This window comes from Emys orbicularis, chromosome 6 (genome assembly GCF_028017835.1).
Source record: "Emys orbicularis isolate rEmyOrb1 chromosome 6, rEmyOrb1.hap1, whole genome shotgun sequence".
In the NCBI taxonomy this organism is placed as follows: domain Eukaryota; kingdom Metazoa; phylum Chordata; order Testudines; family Emydidae; genus Emys; species Emys orbicularis.
The window spans coordinates 24,415,231-24,429,675 of record NC_088688.1 but is presented as its reverse complement, the minus strand read 5'-3'; the positions used below and the strand labels follow the sequence as shown (position 1 = coordinate 24,429,675).

Genomic DNA, 14,445 nt, shown 5'->3' with positions numbered 1-14,445 from the left:
TCTTCCGCTCCTCACTCTATGGTCCTGGCAGCCGGCGTGCTGCCCTGCTCTGGCGGATCTCGTTTTACGACAGCCGTAAAGCACGGGGTGAGCAGCTAGCCGCGCTGGGGGGAGAGGATCCGCATCGCGTGTGACGGTGTTAGGCGGCGGCGCGGCGCGTCCCCGGAGCCACGTCACTGGGCTGAGCGGGCGGACCCCCGACCCGAGCCTGGGGTGAGGTTCCCAGTTCAGCGCTGTCCCTGGGCCGCTGGTTCCCCAGGGCGGGCCGGGGTCCTGCAGCGGGGGCGGGTCCAGGGGCCCTTGGTCTGTGTCCGCTGCTGAGTGCCTAGTGCAAAGGGGCCTCCGGCCTGATTCCTCTAGCTCCCTGGGTCTCAACCTGAGGGCCGCGTGTGGCCCATCAGCGCAGAGCTGTGACCCAGTGACAGCCTCCGGGCCGTCAGGTAATATAGCTAGTGTCAAGTATGGGGGGAGGGGGGTAGCCGTGTTAGTCTGTATCCACAAAGACCAAACCTATTTACCATTGTGTGCAGCATCTGCAGCTCTTTATGTGGGCTGCATCCACACAGTAGCTATAAAAGCAACGAGGAGTCCGGTGGCATATTAAAGATTAACAGATTTATTTGGGCATAAGCTTTCGTGGGTAAAACCCCCACTTCTTCAGATGCATGGAGTGAAAGTTACAGATGCAGGCATTATTATACATGAAGAGAAGGGAGTTACCTTACAAGTGGAGAACCAGTGTTGACAGGGCCAATTAGATCAGGGTGGATGTAGTCCACTCCCAATAATTGAGAAGGAGGTGTCAATACCAAGAGAGGGAAAGTGGTTTTTTATCTACGAAAGCTTATGCCCAAATAAATCTGTTAGTCTTTAATATGCCACCGGACTCCTCGTTGTTTTTATAGCTAGTGTGTGGATGCAGCCCACATAAAGAGCTGCAGATGCTGCACACAATGGTAAATAGGTTTGGTGCCACTGCTCTAGCTGTTGTCACAGCATACTGTAATATTAGTGCTTGGGAAGCGTATTGAAGATGAAAAAGAGTTTGGCCCATGGAGCACAAACTTCGGTGTGTGTGTGTGTGTGTGTGAAGTAGACCTGTGCGGGATGTAATGGTTCTGCAGACTTGTAACTGATTTAATGCTAATGATCAGACACAACATGAGGTAGGATTCACATTGGTCCTGCATTGCAGTGATGAGGATGAGAGTGCCAGGAATCCTGTTCACCCTGCTGAGAGGCTGCTGACAATTTGGGAGATGGATGAGGATGTTGCAACCTCATCCCTGGAAGAATATGCATAAAACCGATGCTACACACTGGGAAACAAAAACTACAGTGGCACAAAAAACAATGAGTATAATGGCCAAAAGGAAGCAGCTGCTGTAACCTAGAGCTTTGTGAAAGGAAGTGGAAGGCTTTCTGTTAAATTTAAATCAGAAGAACAGATTGTAAAGTGTGTTAATGGCACTAACTTATTTCTGTTCACAAAGTGGAATACAGCCTTTTTTTCTTATCAACAGCAGGAAAAAATTAGTGGTTCAATTAAAACTATTGTGCTGCTTCATGGTAATGTTCAGCCTTAGGAGGAGCTTTGCGGAGATTTTCACCATTCACTACCAAAAGGTTTTGGGCAACTAACTGCCCTTCATGTCATTGAAAATCTCCCTGACAGGGTCTGCTTGTATGACACCTGTACATGTGCTCATCATGTCAGTAGTGCCCATCTGCTATTAAAAGAGAATTGTAAAGGAAAAATATGATTGTAGCCTTTATTTCTTTATGAAGATGGATGTAATGTCATCTTTCTATTTTTGTTTGTTTACAATAGAAATACTAGATCTGACTTTTTTCCTGGAAGACTGAAGAAGTGGAGTAGGATAGGGGCATCACACTAGGCTGAAATCTCAGTTGACACTCAGCATTCTTCACCCTTTCAGCTGACACCTGGGAATGGGAAAGCTGTAACTCAGCTTTCCCCCTAGTGTGAAGTGTGTAGTCTTCCAAAGAGTCCTCCCGAAAAACAAGGCAAGTTGGGTCCTAATATTTGTAATGTAATAAAAAAGCAGGGGGAAAAAACATATTAATCTGTATTTACCAGCCTAAGGCATCAATAAAGGACATGGCTACAATTTCTGTATTAGCTTGTTTTGCACTTTGCCTATAATATGACCCTGTACAAAGAGGGAGATGCTACTTAAAACATAAAGATGTAAATATATTTCCTTGCAAGCTGGATAGAATGAGGAGAGAATAGAAGGATGAAATATCAGCAGTCTTCTCTTGCAGTTTCAGAAACACAGGCCTCTACTTTGTGAGCTAAAGCTCAAATGGAGGGAAATATTTGTGTGTGTATGTATATGTGTATATATGTATATGTGTGTGTGTGTATATATATATATATATATATATATATATATATATATATATATATATATATATATATATATACAATGAATATATATAGTGTGTATATGTATATATATATATAAAATGAACTGGTCTCATGATCTATCCAGCAGGGGTCAGTGGTACACAGATATAGGAATACACTTGTGCATCCTGTTACTTTGCTATTTTAATAGTATTGGACCTGAACATCTCTCTCAGGGAGTAGAAATAGCTACTATTTTTTTTGGATTCTTTATATATATTCCTGATCTATTCATTAAATATTTAATTATACCAAAGCATTGCTGCCAGTACATCATCACAGCTTTGTGAAGCTTTTTTTTTTTCAATTTTCATCCACAGCAATTCAGATTAACACAAGTATGTTGCCTTTTTTTAGGTTTTCTTTGAAACTGCATCTTAATCCCTCACTTATACTGTCACAGGAAAGACTGGAGTGGTGAATGCAAACTAGATAATGCCCCTCTCCACTCAACCTGAAACTGGTGATGATCAGTATGTTTTAGTCGCCAATCTCGACAATGTCAGAAACCTTTCAAATATCCTAAAAGCCATTCATTTTAAAGACCATGCAACATGTTTTGCAACTACAAATGGAATCAAGGTTACAGTGGAAAATGCAAAGTGTCTGCAGGCAAATGCCTTTATTCAGGTAAGGAGCCTAGCACATCATAAGACCATCAGTATATCTGTGATCAGTCTTTCACATGTTTAAAATGGCAGTTTTTTTCCTTTCTCTTGCATTTGTCAGTGACTTTCCCAATGGACATAATCCAGTCAAACAAAAAACAAAAGATGACACCAGTGGGTCCAAGGCGTTAGATATCTCAATTCTAGACTTGCAAAAGTGCAGATGTTGATACTATTCAGAAATGCTGGAGTTAAATTCTTGATGTAGCAGAGAGGAAATTGTTCTCCTATTTTATTGTTACTATAGCATATGAGAGGATCACCATTATTTTCGCATTGAGTCTTGTATAAGCACATGGTATGAAGCCACTGTGAGATATGAGCGCATTAAATGAGCCAGGGAAGTATTAGAGAGACTAGAAGTACCTAAGAATGGAAACAAAGTATGTGATGGAAGGACTGTTCGAGAGAATACAGAAATGCATGCAGTTTATCTTAGGGGATAGAGAAGAATTGTCAAAATCGTAGGCATAATGTGGAGAATCTGACCCAGCGAGTGCCCTGCAATACTGCTGGATATTAAAGTTAGAGATGGGAAAAGACCTTGTAGGTCATTCAGCACATCCTCTGAGGCCAGCGTAGGATTGTTCACTATGGGTATATACGCCACTGATTGTCTGATGTATTTACAGATGACTCATGATAAAGATCCCACCACTTCCCTAATGGAAGACAGTTCTACAATTGAACAGAGCTCACTCTGGGGAAGCTTTTTACTAATATTCAGCCTTACTTCTCTTTCCCTAATGCCATCCCATTACTTCCAGTTATACCCTCTTGCATGACAGTAAACATTTCCTCTCCATCGTCAGTGAAAGAGTTCATTATTTTTCCTTTTGAAATATCTTGTTGATCATCTCTCCAAATAATAGTAGTAATAGTTTGTATTTATACATCATCTTCCATTTCATGATCTCAAAGAGTTCTGCATTCAGATTCCATCCATCTTTTAGGGAGTTCACGTTTGTGTCTTAGGTCATCAAGCAATTATTATGGTGAGCCCTACAGGACTAAGTTCACTCCCTTTGATGTCCATCTCATTGCATCTTTCCTCACCTCTGAATAACCCTGTAAATCATTTTTTCTCAACATGTGTTTAGTATGATTACTGTTGACCCTATGTTACCCTTTTCTGCTATCTCTAGTAATTTTTCATTTCATTTATATTTCATTGATTTCTCCCCCCCCAAAAAATAAGGTGGAGGGAGAATAAAAAAAGAACACAATAGGAAAGGGAAGGAAGGGGGCAGAGAGAGAAAATTAGCCCCTTTCTCTAGTCTTATATTTTGACCTCCTTGCTTGGTTTTATTTCTTTGAATTTTAAGAAGTCATGTTTTATTTAATGTGTTCCCTTCCACCTGCTGCTGTTTGCTTACTTGACTATCTTTAGATTGTGAACTCCTCAGGGCAGAAATTGTGCTGCCTTCTGTTTTTGGAAGCACTTATCACAATAGGTGTACTGGAAATAAATGACAAGTCTTGGTTTTATTTAAGTTGTACAGCACACTGAACATCTGCTGTTTGGTGGGGAGATCTTTATACTTCAACATTTATCGCTTATTATTACACTGTAAAAGGCCACTGCTCAAATGTTGTACTTATCTGGTTTTCCTTTGTCTAAGCTATGTGCTAATTTTTAAAGGATCCTGACTATATGTTCATTGGCTTTATTTTGTATCGTGTTGCGCTCTGAAGGTGAAAATTACGGATTTATAGAGATGATTAAGTCACTGCTACTGCAGAAAGGGAAACAAATGTTGTTGCACTTCTTCCATACACACACTTTTTCTCTCTCTTTTTTTTTTTTACAGGCAGGGATTTTTCAAGAATTTATTGTACAGGAAGAGTCTGTGATGTTTCGAATCAATTTGGCTGTTCTTTTAGACTGTTTGACCATTTTTGGTACAAATTCTTTGCCAGGTATTGTGCGTGCATGTCCTGATCTGATGCCCTCAGTAATCAGACTGAAACCTGTGCTTCTAGCCACCTCCCAAGTGGCTTTATGAAAGTGATCTTTCCTGTCACTGAAAGATTCCCTAACCTTCCCATAGTAAGACCCCCCCTCTGAAGAGCAGCTACTGTTGATTGATTAGGCCATACGCTAGCTTCTTAAGTTGCTGCAACTGTATGCTGTGATAATTGCTCGAGTGGCCAGGAAGGTAGGTACTCAACTGAATTCAGACACTGACGGAAAAGGTGGCAGTGAACAGAGTTATAAGTAAAGGGGCCGTGAAAGTCTACCCAGTGAGAAGTCTTGAGTTTGGAAGACAAATGTGTTCATAAATATAAGATTTGTAAGAGAAGTGGCAGAGGAATCTTGTGACTATACACAGATTTAGGAAATGTAAAGGCCTAGGCCTTGTCTATAACTACCGTGGTAAGTTGACCCAAGTTACGCTATTCCAGTTATGTGAATAATGTAGCTGGAGTCGACGTAGCTTATGTCAACTTGCCGTGGTGTCTGCACTGCGCTGTGTCGACGGGAGATGCTCTCCCATCGACTTCCCTTACTCTTCTTGGAGAGGCAGAGTACCAGAGTTGACTGGAGAGTGCTGTGTCATTGATTTAGCGGGTCTTCACTAGACCCACTAAATCAACACTGCTGCATCAATCGCAGCAGTGCTGATCTAGCCTAAGTACAAACAAGCCCAGAGAGGGGCCAATTGTTGCAAGTAGAAGGAAATCCATCAATGCTGCAAGTGGTTCTGATAAATAAAAGCCAACCACATGCTTGGTGCTTATGGTCCTTCCTCGCTGTAGCTTTCAGACAGCTATTATAAAGCTAGGTACGCAGACAGGTTAAGTGACCTGTTTTAAGCTCACCCTATGAGTCAGTGATAGACTTTAGACAGGAACCCTGCAGCCCAGCCTTGGCATCAATCCATTAGACTTCAGCTACCCTAAACTGTTATAAAACATTTGTATAACTTGATAATGACTTTACACTCTTTCTAGGTATGGTAGAATCTCAGAGTTACAAACTGATCAACCACACACCTCATTTGGAACTGCAAGTACGCAATCAGGCAGCAGCAGAGATGGGGAAAAAAGCAAATACAGTACAGTACTGTGTTAAATGTAAATTACTAAAATAATAAAGGGAACGCAGCATTTGTCTTCTGCATAGTAAAGGTTCAATGCTGTATCAAGTCAATGTTCAGTTGTAAACTTTTGAAAGAACCATAACGTTATGTTCAGTGCTATGAACAACCTTTATTCCTAAAGTGTTCGTAACTCTGAGGTTCTACTGTACGTCTTTGGCCTCCATTACATTATTGCATCTGAGCACCTCAAAAACAATTAATTGATCTTCACAACATGTCTAAGTATTATCCCCATTTTACAGATGGGGAACTGAAACAGAGAGCGACTGTTGTCCAAGTCTGGACAACAGGAAGTCTGTGGCAGAGCTGGGAACTAAACCAAGATAGCCTGAGTAGAATTTCAGTACCTTAAGCACATGATCCTCCTTCCTCTACTCACATTCCTCAGTTAGTAGAAAGCCCCTGACTTTTCGCCTTATGTCTTGGGTGCACCATACACCCACAAGGTATTTTGTATAGCCTCACAGCTTGTTGTGTTGTTTGAATAATTCAGGGCAGCCTCTGTCTTATTTCATATGTAGTTAGTTTTCCAGTGGATCACTTAAAAAATGCCTTTTTTCCCTCAAATGCTATTTCAAAATGAAATATTGCTCTATTTATATGAACTGTGAATTATTAATATTCCATTGTCAAACATCCAGTTCTTATCTGTGATTTTACATATTAGAAGTTGAACTGTCTTCCTGCTTGAAAATAGTTCTTCCAGAAATGTTCTCTTAGGCGTTACTTATGAATGAGGGTAGACTAGAGTCACACATTGCAGATAGATACAGTGCAAGCTTTCTCAGACAATTCTGCCATTGCACATTTGTATGAACTCTAATATCCTGTTTCAGAGTAGCAGCCGTGTTAGTCTGTATCCAAAAAAAGAACAGGAGTACTTGTGGCACCTTAGAGACTAACAAATTTATTTGAACATAAGCTTTCGTGGGCTAAAACCCACTTCACCGGAGTGGGTTTTAGCCCACGAAAGCTTATGCTCAAATAAATGTTAGTCTCTAAGGTGCCACAAGTACTCCTGTTCTAATATCCTGGCTATTCCTATCCTGGGCCTTTTTGAAAAGAGTGTCAATCATCCGAAATTGTATGATGATTTTGTGATTGAGACAGAATTCAGTAAAGGTCTGAGACTAGACTGAGCATAATAAACCAATTTAATCTGTGATTTAAGCATGGCTAGAATCCAGGTCTCCAAAGCTTAGAATAATAGAATATCAGGGTTGGAAGGGACCTCAGGAGGTCATCTAGTCCAACCCCTTGCTCAAAGCAGGACCAATCCCCAGACAGATTTTTACCCCTGTTCCCTAAATGGCCCCCTTAAGGATTGAACTCACAACCCTGGGTTTAGCAGGCCAATGCTCAAACCACTGAGGCTAATGCTCAAACCACTGAGCTATCCCTCCCCCCTCCCTTACACGATCTAGCTCTTAAAGAGTGCTAATTTTATCATCATTTCAGGTACTTCAACAGCACTTCGAATGTGTTACCGTGGTTATGGCTACCCCTTGACCCTATTTCTAGAAGAAGGAGGTGTGGTAACTGTGTGTAAAATTAACACTGAAGAACCTGAAGAGACACTAGATTTTGATTTCTGCAGTACAAATGTGGTTAATAAAATTATCCTGCAGTCAGAAGGGTTAAGAGAAGCATTTGCTGAATTAGATATGACCAGTGAGGTCCTGCAGATCACCATGTCTCCAGACAAGCCTTATTTCAGGTATCAGAAACTACATGTCCATTTCAAAGGTTCATGTTTAGCAACTTAGTTGCTCTTTGATGTTTGGAATTATTGTTGCTGCTTATTCAACATCATACAGGTTTAATTCTGCCTTCTGTTATAATGGTCTGCTGCATCACATATGAAGACTTTAATTATTCAGACAAGGTACCAGGCAACTGTTCGTTCCTTATTTCTCAATATTCCAAAATTTTCAACCTGATGCTTTTGGCAATAGAATATATCATCATTTTAAGGTTAGGGGCCAGCTTCAGCCTTGGCATAAGCAGATACAACTCCTTTTATCTTGTATTTTGTACACCTTGTTAAACAAATTCCAGGCTGTTTTTTTAATCCATTCATTTAGTATTTTTGGTTATGAAGAATAAGTTCCAAGGTCTGCATGGCCTTGGTAGGGGTGACTGATCAGGGCTGAAAAATCAGGAGTTGTATGCTGCAGTGCATAGGGGAACTCAGCAGTTTTCCACTTTCCTGGCAGCTCCACGAGGTGCTGCAGAGCAGGTTTCTTTCAGTTTCTGGTATGGCAGCAGATTGTGGCCTCTAGGTGCTACTGGAATATGATGATCAGTCTTTCATTAGTGAAAGTCAGCTTTCTTTGAAACCACAGTCAGCTGCTATCAGGGGAACTCAGTTTGGAGTGCCACAGATAATGTTGGCTGTGCTACCTCATTTCTTATGAAGACTAGGTAGCTTGTTGAAATCTAATGCTTTGAGAATTGTCCCAATGTATAACATCACTTTGTTGTTTCCACTTTTCAGATTTGATGATGTCAATATCAAAAGCTTTGCTAAGTTGGTGCATTTTGTCTTTTAGATTATCCACCTTTGGCAATGCAGGAAGTGCTCATCTTGACTATCCCAAAGACTCTGATTTGATGGAAGCATTTCATTGCAGCCAGACCCAGACAAACAGGTCAGTGATCAGGACAGTAACAGTAGTAGTCTGATGACACATTCTTACAAAGAAGGTGAAAAAGTGGTTTCATCAGCTATTGAAATGTCTGACTTTCCCTAGAACATAGAGTAGTATTTAAAAATTTCCCTTAACCAGAGGAACAACTTCTGTCAAAAAGTTCAGTAATAAAAATTAGAGTATAAAATGTATGCTGTTGATGCAGTAACAGGGAAAAATTAAACCATACTGTAAAACTACTACTGTGGTTGGATATGTTGCTAATTGGTTTTGTCAGTTTTGGTCCATTACTTGAGAATAAGGGTCAGCCATTGTTACATTTTATATACTTTAAAATAGCTTTTCTTTACCTGCAGGTATAAGATCTCTTTGCTCAAACCATCTACTAAGGCACTGGCTTTATCTTGTAAAGTGTCTATTCGGACAGATAATCGGGGATTCCTTTCACTGCAGTATATGATTAGGAATGAAGATGGACAGATCTGTTTTGTGGAGTACTATTGTTGCCCTGATGAGGATATTACTGAATCAGAACTATAGCTCTATGATGTGGACTGTGCTTTTCATTTATGGACATTCAGAATGATGAAATATTTAATTAAAAAAAATTGAAAGTTGCCAGATTGATAGCCCAGAAAATGGACGCCCTGTTTATCCACAGAAAGGAGCAGAAAAAGCAGCTACAATGAAGCATCTCCCCTATTACTTTGCGAGTGTTTCTCACTCTTGACCTGAATGGACCATCTATAAAAGTGAAAAGGTAGCTTAATCCTTGGCCTCTGTGCTGAGGCTGAGAAGGGTGCTGTGATGGTGGTGGTTTTGTGATGTGCACACTTGTCCACTGCAAGCTTGTAATGATCACCAAACAGCCCCTTGAGTATTCTGTCACTATTGTCAGAATAATTGCAAACACAAGCAATGCGGTAAATCTGTGACAATAACAGTATGTTAATCCACCAGTTTTTGGCCGTGGTTTGCTCTGAGCATGGATGAAGCAATTACAGGTGGTGAATGTCTGAGTGCTGGCTTGTGTTAGACAGTGGGTTGTTCAAATGATTTAAAAAAAAACCTTTTTGTGAGACTACAAGTGGAGAGTGAAAATTGGAACTGACTTCTCAACAACAGAAAATTTGTAAATTTGCTCATCCTCAGCTAGATTCAAGCCTGCTGTAACTATTGAATTCCCTGGAATTTCATTGGTGATGCCCATTTTCCACAGCAGTGTGCTTGTGCTGTACTGGTAAGTTAGCATAGAACCCAACGTAAATCACTTTTAAGTACTTGGGCAGTGTCATTTTGATTTTAACTTTTCAAATTAAAAAAAAAAAAAAAATTACCAATACAACCCTTGCTATTGAAATGTGTTTTTTTACGTGTTCTACCCCAACCCCATCCATTCACCACTGCCTTCCAGATCAAAAACACTTATTTATTTCAGTTTTAAGGAAAAAGAGTATTGGAGTATTGTTTTGGAGAAGAAAAAATCCCAAGGAATGTTATTGATTTTTATAAAATAAAACATTATCGCTTGTCACAATTGGGAGTTGCCTTTAATGGTAACAAACCTATACATATGTACCACATTAATATTTTGCTGCATTTAGAAATGCTTTTGTATTTTTTTAATAAAATAATAGCAAAGTGAATGAATCGTTTCCTGGAAATAAAATGTTGTGATATAATATTGACAGATTTTGATTATTCCTAACCGCTCTTTCAATGTCACACTGAATCAGGAAGAATGAGAGATAGTGGTTCAAGATATGGTGGATACACAAAATATTGATAAGGAGACAAACTTTCAGTGACTTGCATTCTGTGCCCACTTACTGAAATTACTTCTCCATCTTTTCAACCTTTTTCAAAACGGGAGGATCAGAGCCAGGCCACTAATTGGTAAGATCACCAGTGCAAGAGATGGTTTCTTGCACAAGGCTTAACAGCCACTCATTTGAGGGAAGCTGGTACAGTACTTGCCTTCTGAATTAATGAGTTAATATTGACAAGTGAACCCCCAGTACTTCCCTGTTCAATTTTACAAGCCATGAATTCAAGTTTCAGGATTAAAACATGTTTCCAGCAGTAAATTAGCTGCAGTTCAGTCAGAAATTGCATTTGTTCTCTTCAGACATGATCTGTCATAAATGTACCCACCAGTTCCAGACATGATCAACCCTGTCTGTGTGGTAAATAGTCTGATCTTTTGCAATCTGACCAGGCACAGCCGCCGCAAATAATGCAACAGGCATGCTACCAGCTTGATGTCACATCAAAATAGGAAGATCAGAGTTGCAGCTAGAGACCCAAAGATCAGTGGGAGACCTCTATCTCTCTGTTCAGATAAGTTCTGTGTGTATAGTTAATTTTTTATACCCTAGCAAGACCCAAAAGCAGCAGTCACCATCAGGCCCCTATTGTTGTAGCAATTGTACAAAGATGGTCCCTGCCCCACAGAATTTACAATCTAACTTGAAACAAGAATAGGAAAGAAGTGGGGAAAGAGGTAAGGTTAATAATAATAAGATGACACAGGGACTGACATCACCTGGCTATTGCAGAACTCAAAGATGCTATTAATGACAACTGTTCATCTAGTGCATACATTACTTATCCATTCAGAGCAATGGGAGTTTCCAGCAGCTCTGATATTTCTCTTTTGATACATCCGATCAGACATTGTGGGATTTTTTTAATACAGTTTTTTTTAAAAAAGCAGCCCTCTTGAATTTCACAGCTGCCACATTCATAAAAAAGATTTTGGAGCAGTGTTGGGTCTCTAGTTATTGCTTTGTCATTTTCATGTTTAACTTACATAGTCAGATAAATGAATTTTAATTTAAGACCATATTAGAAATCACTTTACTTTTCCCTTTAGATTGTCTCTAGTAGTTTTCCCTTCAACAAAGGAGAGAGATTAATATTTACCTGGAGACTTCAGTAACTATGTGTATGATGCCTTGGAATATGAAGAGCTGAACAGGTGGTAAGAATGACTTGCATCTAGTCCCAGTGACTAATGTAATGAAACAGAGCGCATGACTTACTAAATTTAACTTATTTCTGATTTGAATTACCTGGTGTGTTCAAGGACATAGCTGTGGCTTAACATTACTTTTGAACATAAGCCTAAAGGCCACTAAATATACTATTTTCATTTGTATATGTATAACAGTCTGTTTTATACCAATAGTGAGCTTGGAAAGAAGACCCAAACAAATTAAAACAATCTGTACAGTACTAGGAGCCACTAATGATTAAACAGTCATTTGTAATGAAACAGTTTTATTAACATTCAGAACTGTCTGCATTATGTAGTGTTCTCTTTGCATCCTAGGGGCCTGGCCTATGCTAAGGTCTCTGTGCCACTATGGAGCACAGACCTCAGCTCCTCTAAATTAATAGTGGAGGATTCCACAAACATGGGGAAACCCTTGGAGGGGGATATGGTCTTTGTAACAATTGGCTAGTGGCTATTATGCTAATAAGATCACTGGAATGTAGTGAATGTTGGCCCCAACCCTTCTTGGCTCAGACATGCACCCATGCCTCAAGCTGAATTCTGGGTTTAATGACAAAGTTCCATAATGCTAAATGTGACTTGTGTTTGGGCCAAATTTTCAAAAGTGCTTAAGACCCATTTTCAAAAGTGGCTTAGGCTTCTGAATCCTGATTACAACACTGTCTAACATTGAGTGCATAGTTGTGGTCTGCATTGTACTAGCAAGCTCAACTCTTCATAGGTGTATTCTACCATTAAGATTATGTAGTGAAGGCAAAGCATTAAAGAGGAATTTCACATCAAAAGAAGGTATTCAACCTTAGCTGAAGGGCTAAAAGCAGGCTAAATTTAACACATTGGGTTTTTTGTTTTGTTTTGTTTTTTTAGATTATAAAAAGGCCAGTGTACCAATAGCGGGGGGAGGGGGGGGAAATAATCCAATCTGTGTTTCTCCATTGGGTATATTTTGCATTCATTCACCAAAGTACTAGTGGAATGTCTTCAAAAGAAATACTTTTAAATATGTGTAAACGTGTATTCCTATATCTTTTCCAAAGGGAGTCATTCATGCAAGACTTTTGTAACTTATGCCCATTTTTTTAATACTCAGTAGAACATCTGATATGCTACCATTAGACCCAGACCTTAAAAATATAGTAAGAAAGAAAATGAAAGGAGAATAGGAGGGGGAAGTTTACCTGGAAGGTTGATGCTTTTTCCTAAACTAAAGCAAACATTTACAGAACTTTCTGTTGAGTTGATTATAACAAGTACAATGTACCTGAGTTCTCCAATTAATCCTCCAACTTAGTTTCTGGTTTCATGTGCTGTCACAATTGCTAAGGATCCAAGATTTTTGCCAACAGTATGATTTAGCACCATCTGTCTTTTCTACTTCAGAAGTCTGTTTCCTTCATGGACAGCTGGAGACCTACAGTCGAGGAAGTACATTTAGTTCATTTTATTTTTCTTGGCATTTTCCTATTCCTTTATTTGTAGACTACATATCCCTGAAAATTCTACTTACCGGACAAACAGGAGAATGTTATCAGACCTGCCTTGTTATAAAATGAGACACAACTGCTCAGATTAGTTATACAAATTGTATGCTTATTCATTTGTGTAGATTCCTATATCACCTCCAACACAGTAGTAACTAAATGCCTTATCCAAATTGTACCCAAACACTTTGCCTTTAGAGATTCACCCTCTGATTCAGGAAGACTTGGTGATCATTTGACAAGATAACCACAACATTTCAGTGCCATGTAAAGTACTGGAGAAACTGAGAAAATCAATGTTTCTGTCAGGTTTTCCAAAGGTGACAGGGAATTGCTCTAACTCTCTCACTTATGGTCTGTCTCACGTGCTGTTTAGGATGTAAATTCTGGGGGTGAACTGTATTATCTCCTGTGCCTCAGAGGGATGACTGCACTGTTGGCACTTTGCTGATAATAATGTTATGCTGGCATGGTTAATGGCTGCCATCAAGTGAGTTTTTCATCTGTAGACAGTCGCAGACCTCAACGTGATGGGCATGCCAGCCTCCTTTTATTTAGGTTAAATGGAAGAAGCAATTAAGCTCCCTTTATGGAGAAAGACACTAAACCAATAGACACCACCATCCTAGGAGAGGAAGGTCTGAGCAAGAATTAACTCAGGGAGAATAAAAGGGGTTTCCTGGAGACTGATGGAAAATTCAGGGGCTGAGACATTGGTGGAGCAGTGTTTTTGTCAGGAGGAGAAACCCAGGAGGCAGTGAGAGAAGCAGTGTGAGGTTGGTCCTGAGAGGAAGCCAGGAGTGAACTATACAAAATGCTGGTTGAGAAGGCACATCTGGATTTCTGAACAGGGAAACTGCCTGCTGGTGTTTATTTCTATTGTGTTCAGAGAAACAGGACTTTGTGTACATCCTTTGCAAATAAACAGGATTGCATGAAAGGAATATCTGACTCATCAATTTCTGGGCTACTGAATACTGGTTAACCATTTGGCCAAGGGCCAACAAATAGTTAATACCACATAGCCTTCAGTTTATTGTTTTCCTGCTAGACTATCTGCCTGCTCATTACTCTCTTCTTAATGGCTA

At 39.8% G+C, this 14,445-nt stretch overlaps 1 protein-coding gene across 2 annotated transcripts; it reads left to right on the top strand.

Moving 5' to 3' along the window:
- The first annotated feature begins 66 nt into the window (after positions 1–66).
- On the top strand, positions 67–10,164 carry RAD1 (RAD1 checkpoint DNA exonuclease). 2 transcript variants are annotated; one of them, XM_065406298.1, is made up of 6 exons: positions 67–87; positions 2,792–3,064; positions 4,914–5,022; positions 7,665–7,923; positions 8,759–8,857; positions 9,214–10,164. In XM_065406298.1, exons 2-6 carry the CDS (start codon positions 2,870–2,872, stop codon positions 9,395–9,397), a joined length of 846 nt encoding a protein of 281 aa, XP_065262370.1. In that variant the 5' UTR covers positions 67–87; positions 2,792–2,869; the 3' UTR covers positions 9,398–10,164. The 2 variants fall into 2 exon arrangements, with proteins under 2 accessions (XP_065262370.1, XP_065262369.1); XM_065406297.1 differs by lacking the exon at positions 67–87 and adding an exon at positions 191–213.
- Positions 10,165–14,445: the final 4,281 nt, after the last annotated feature.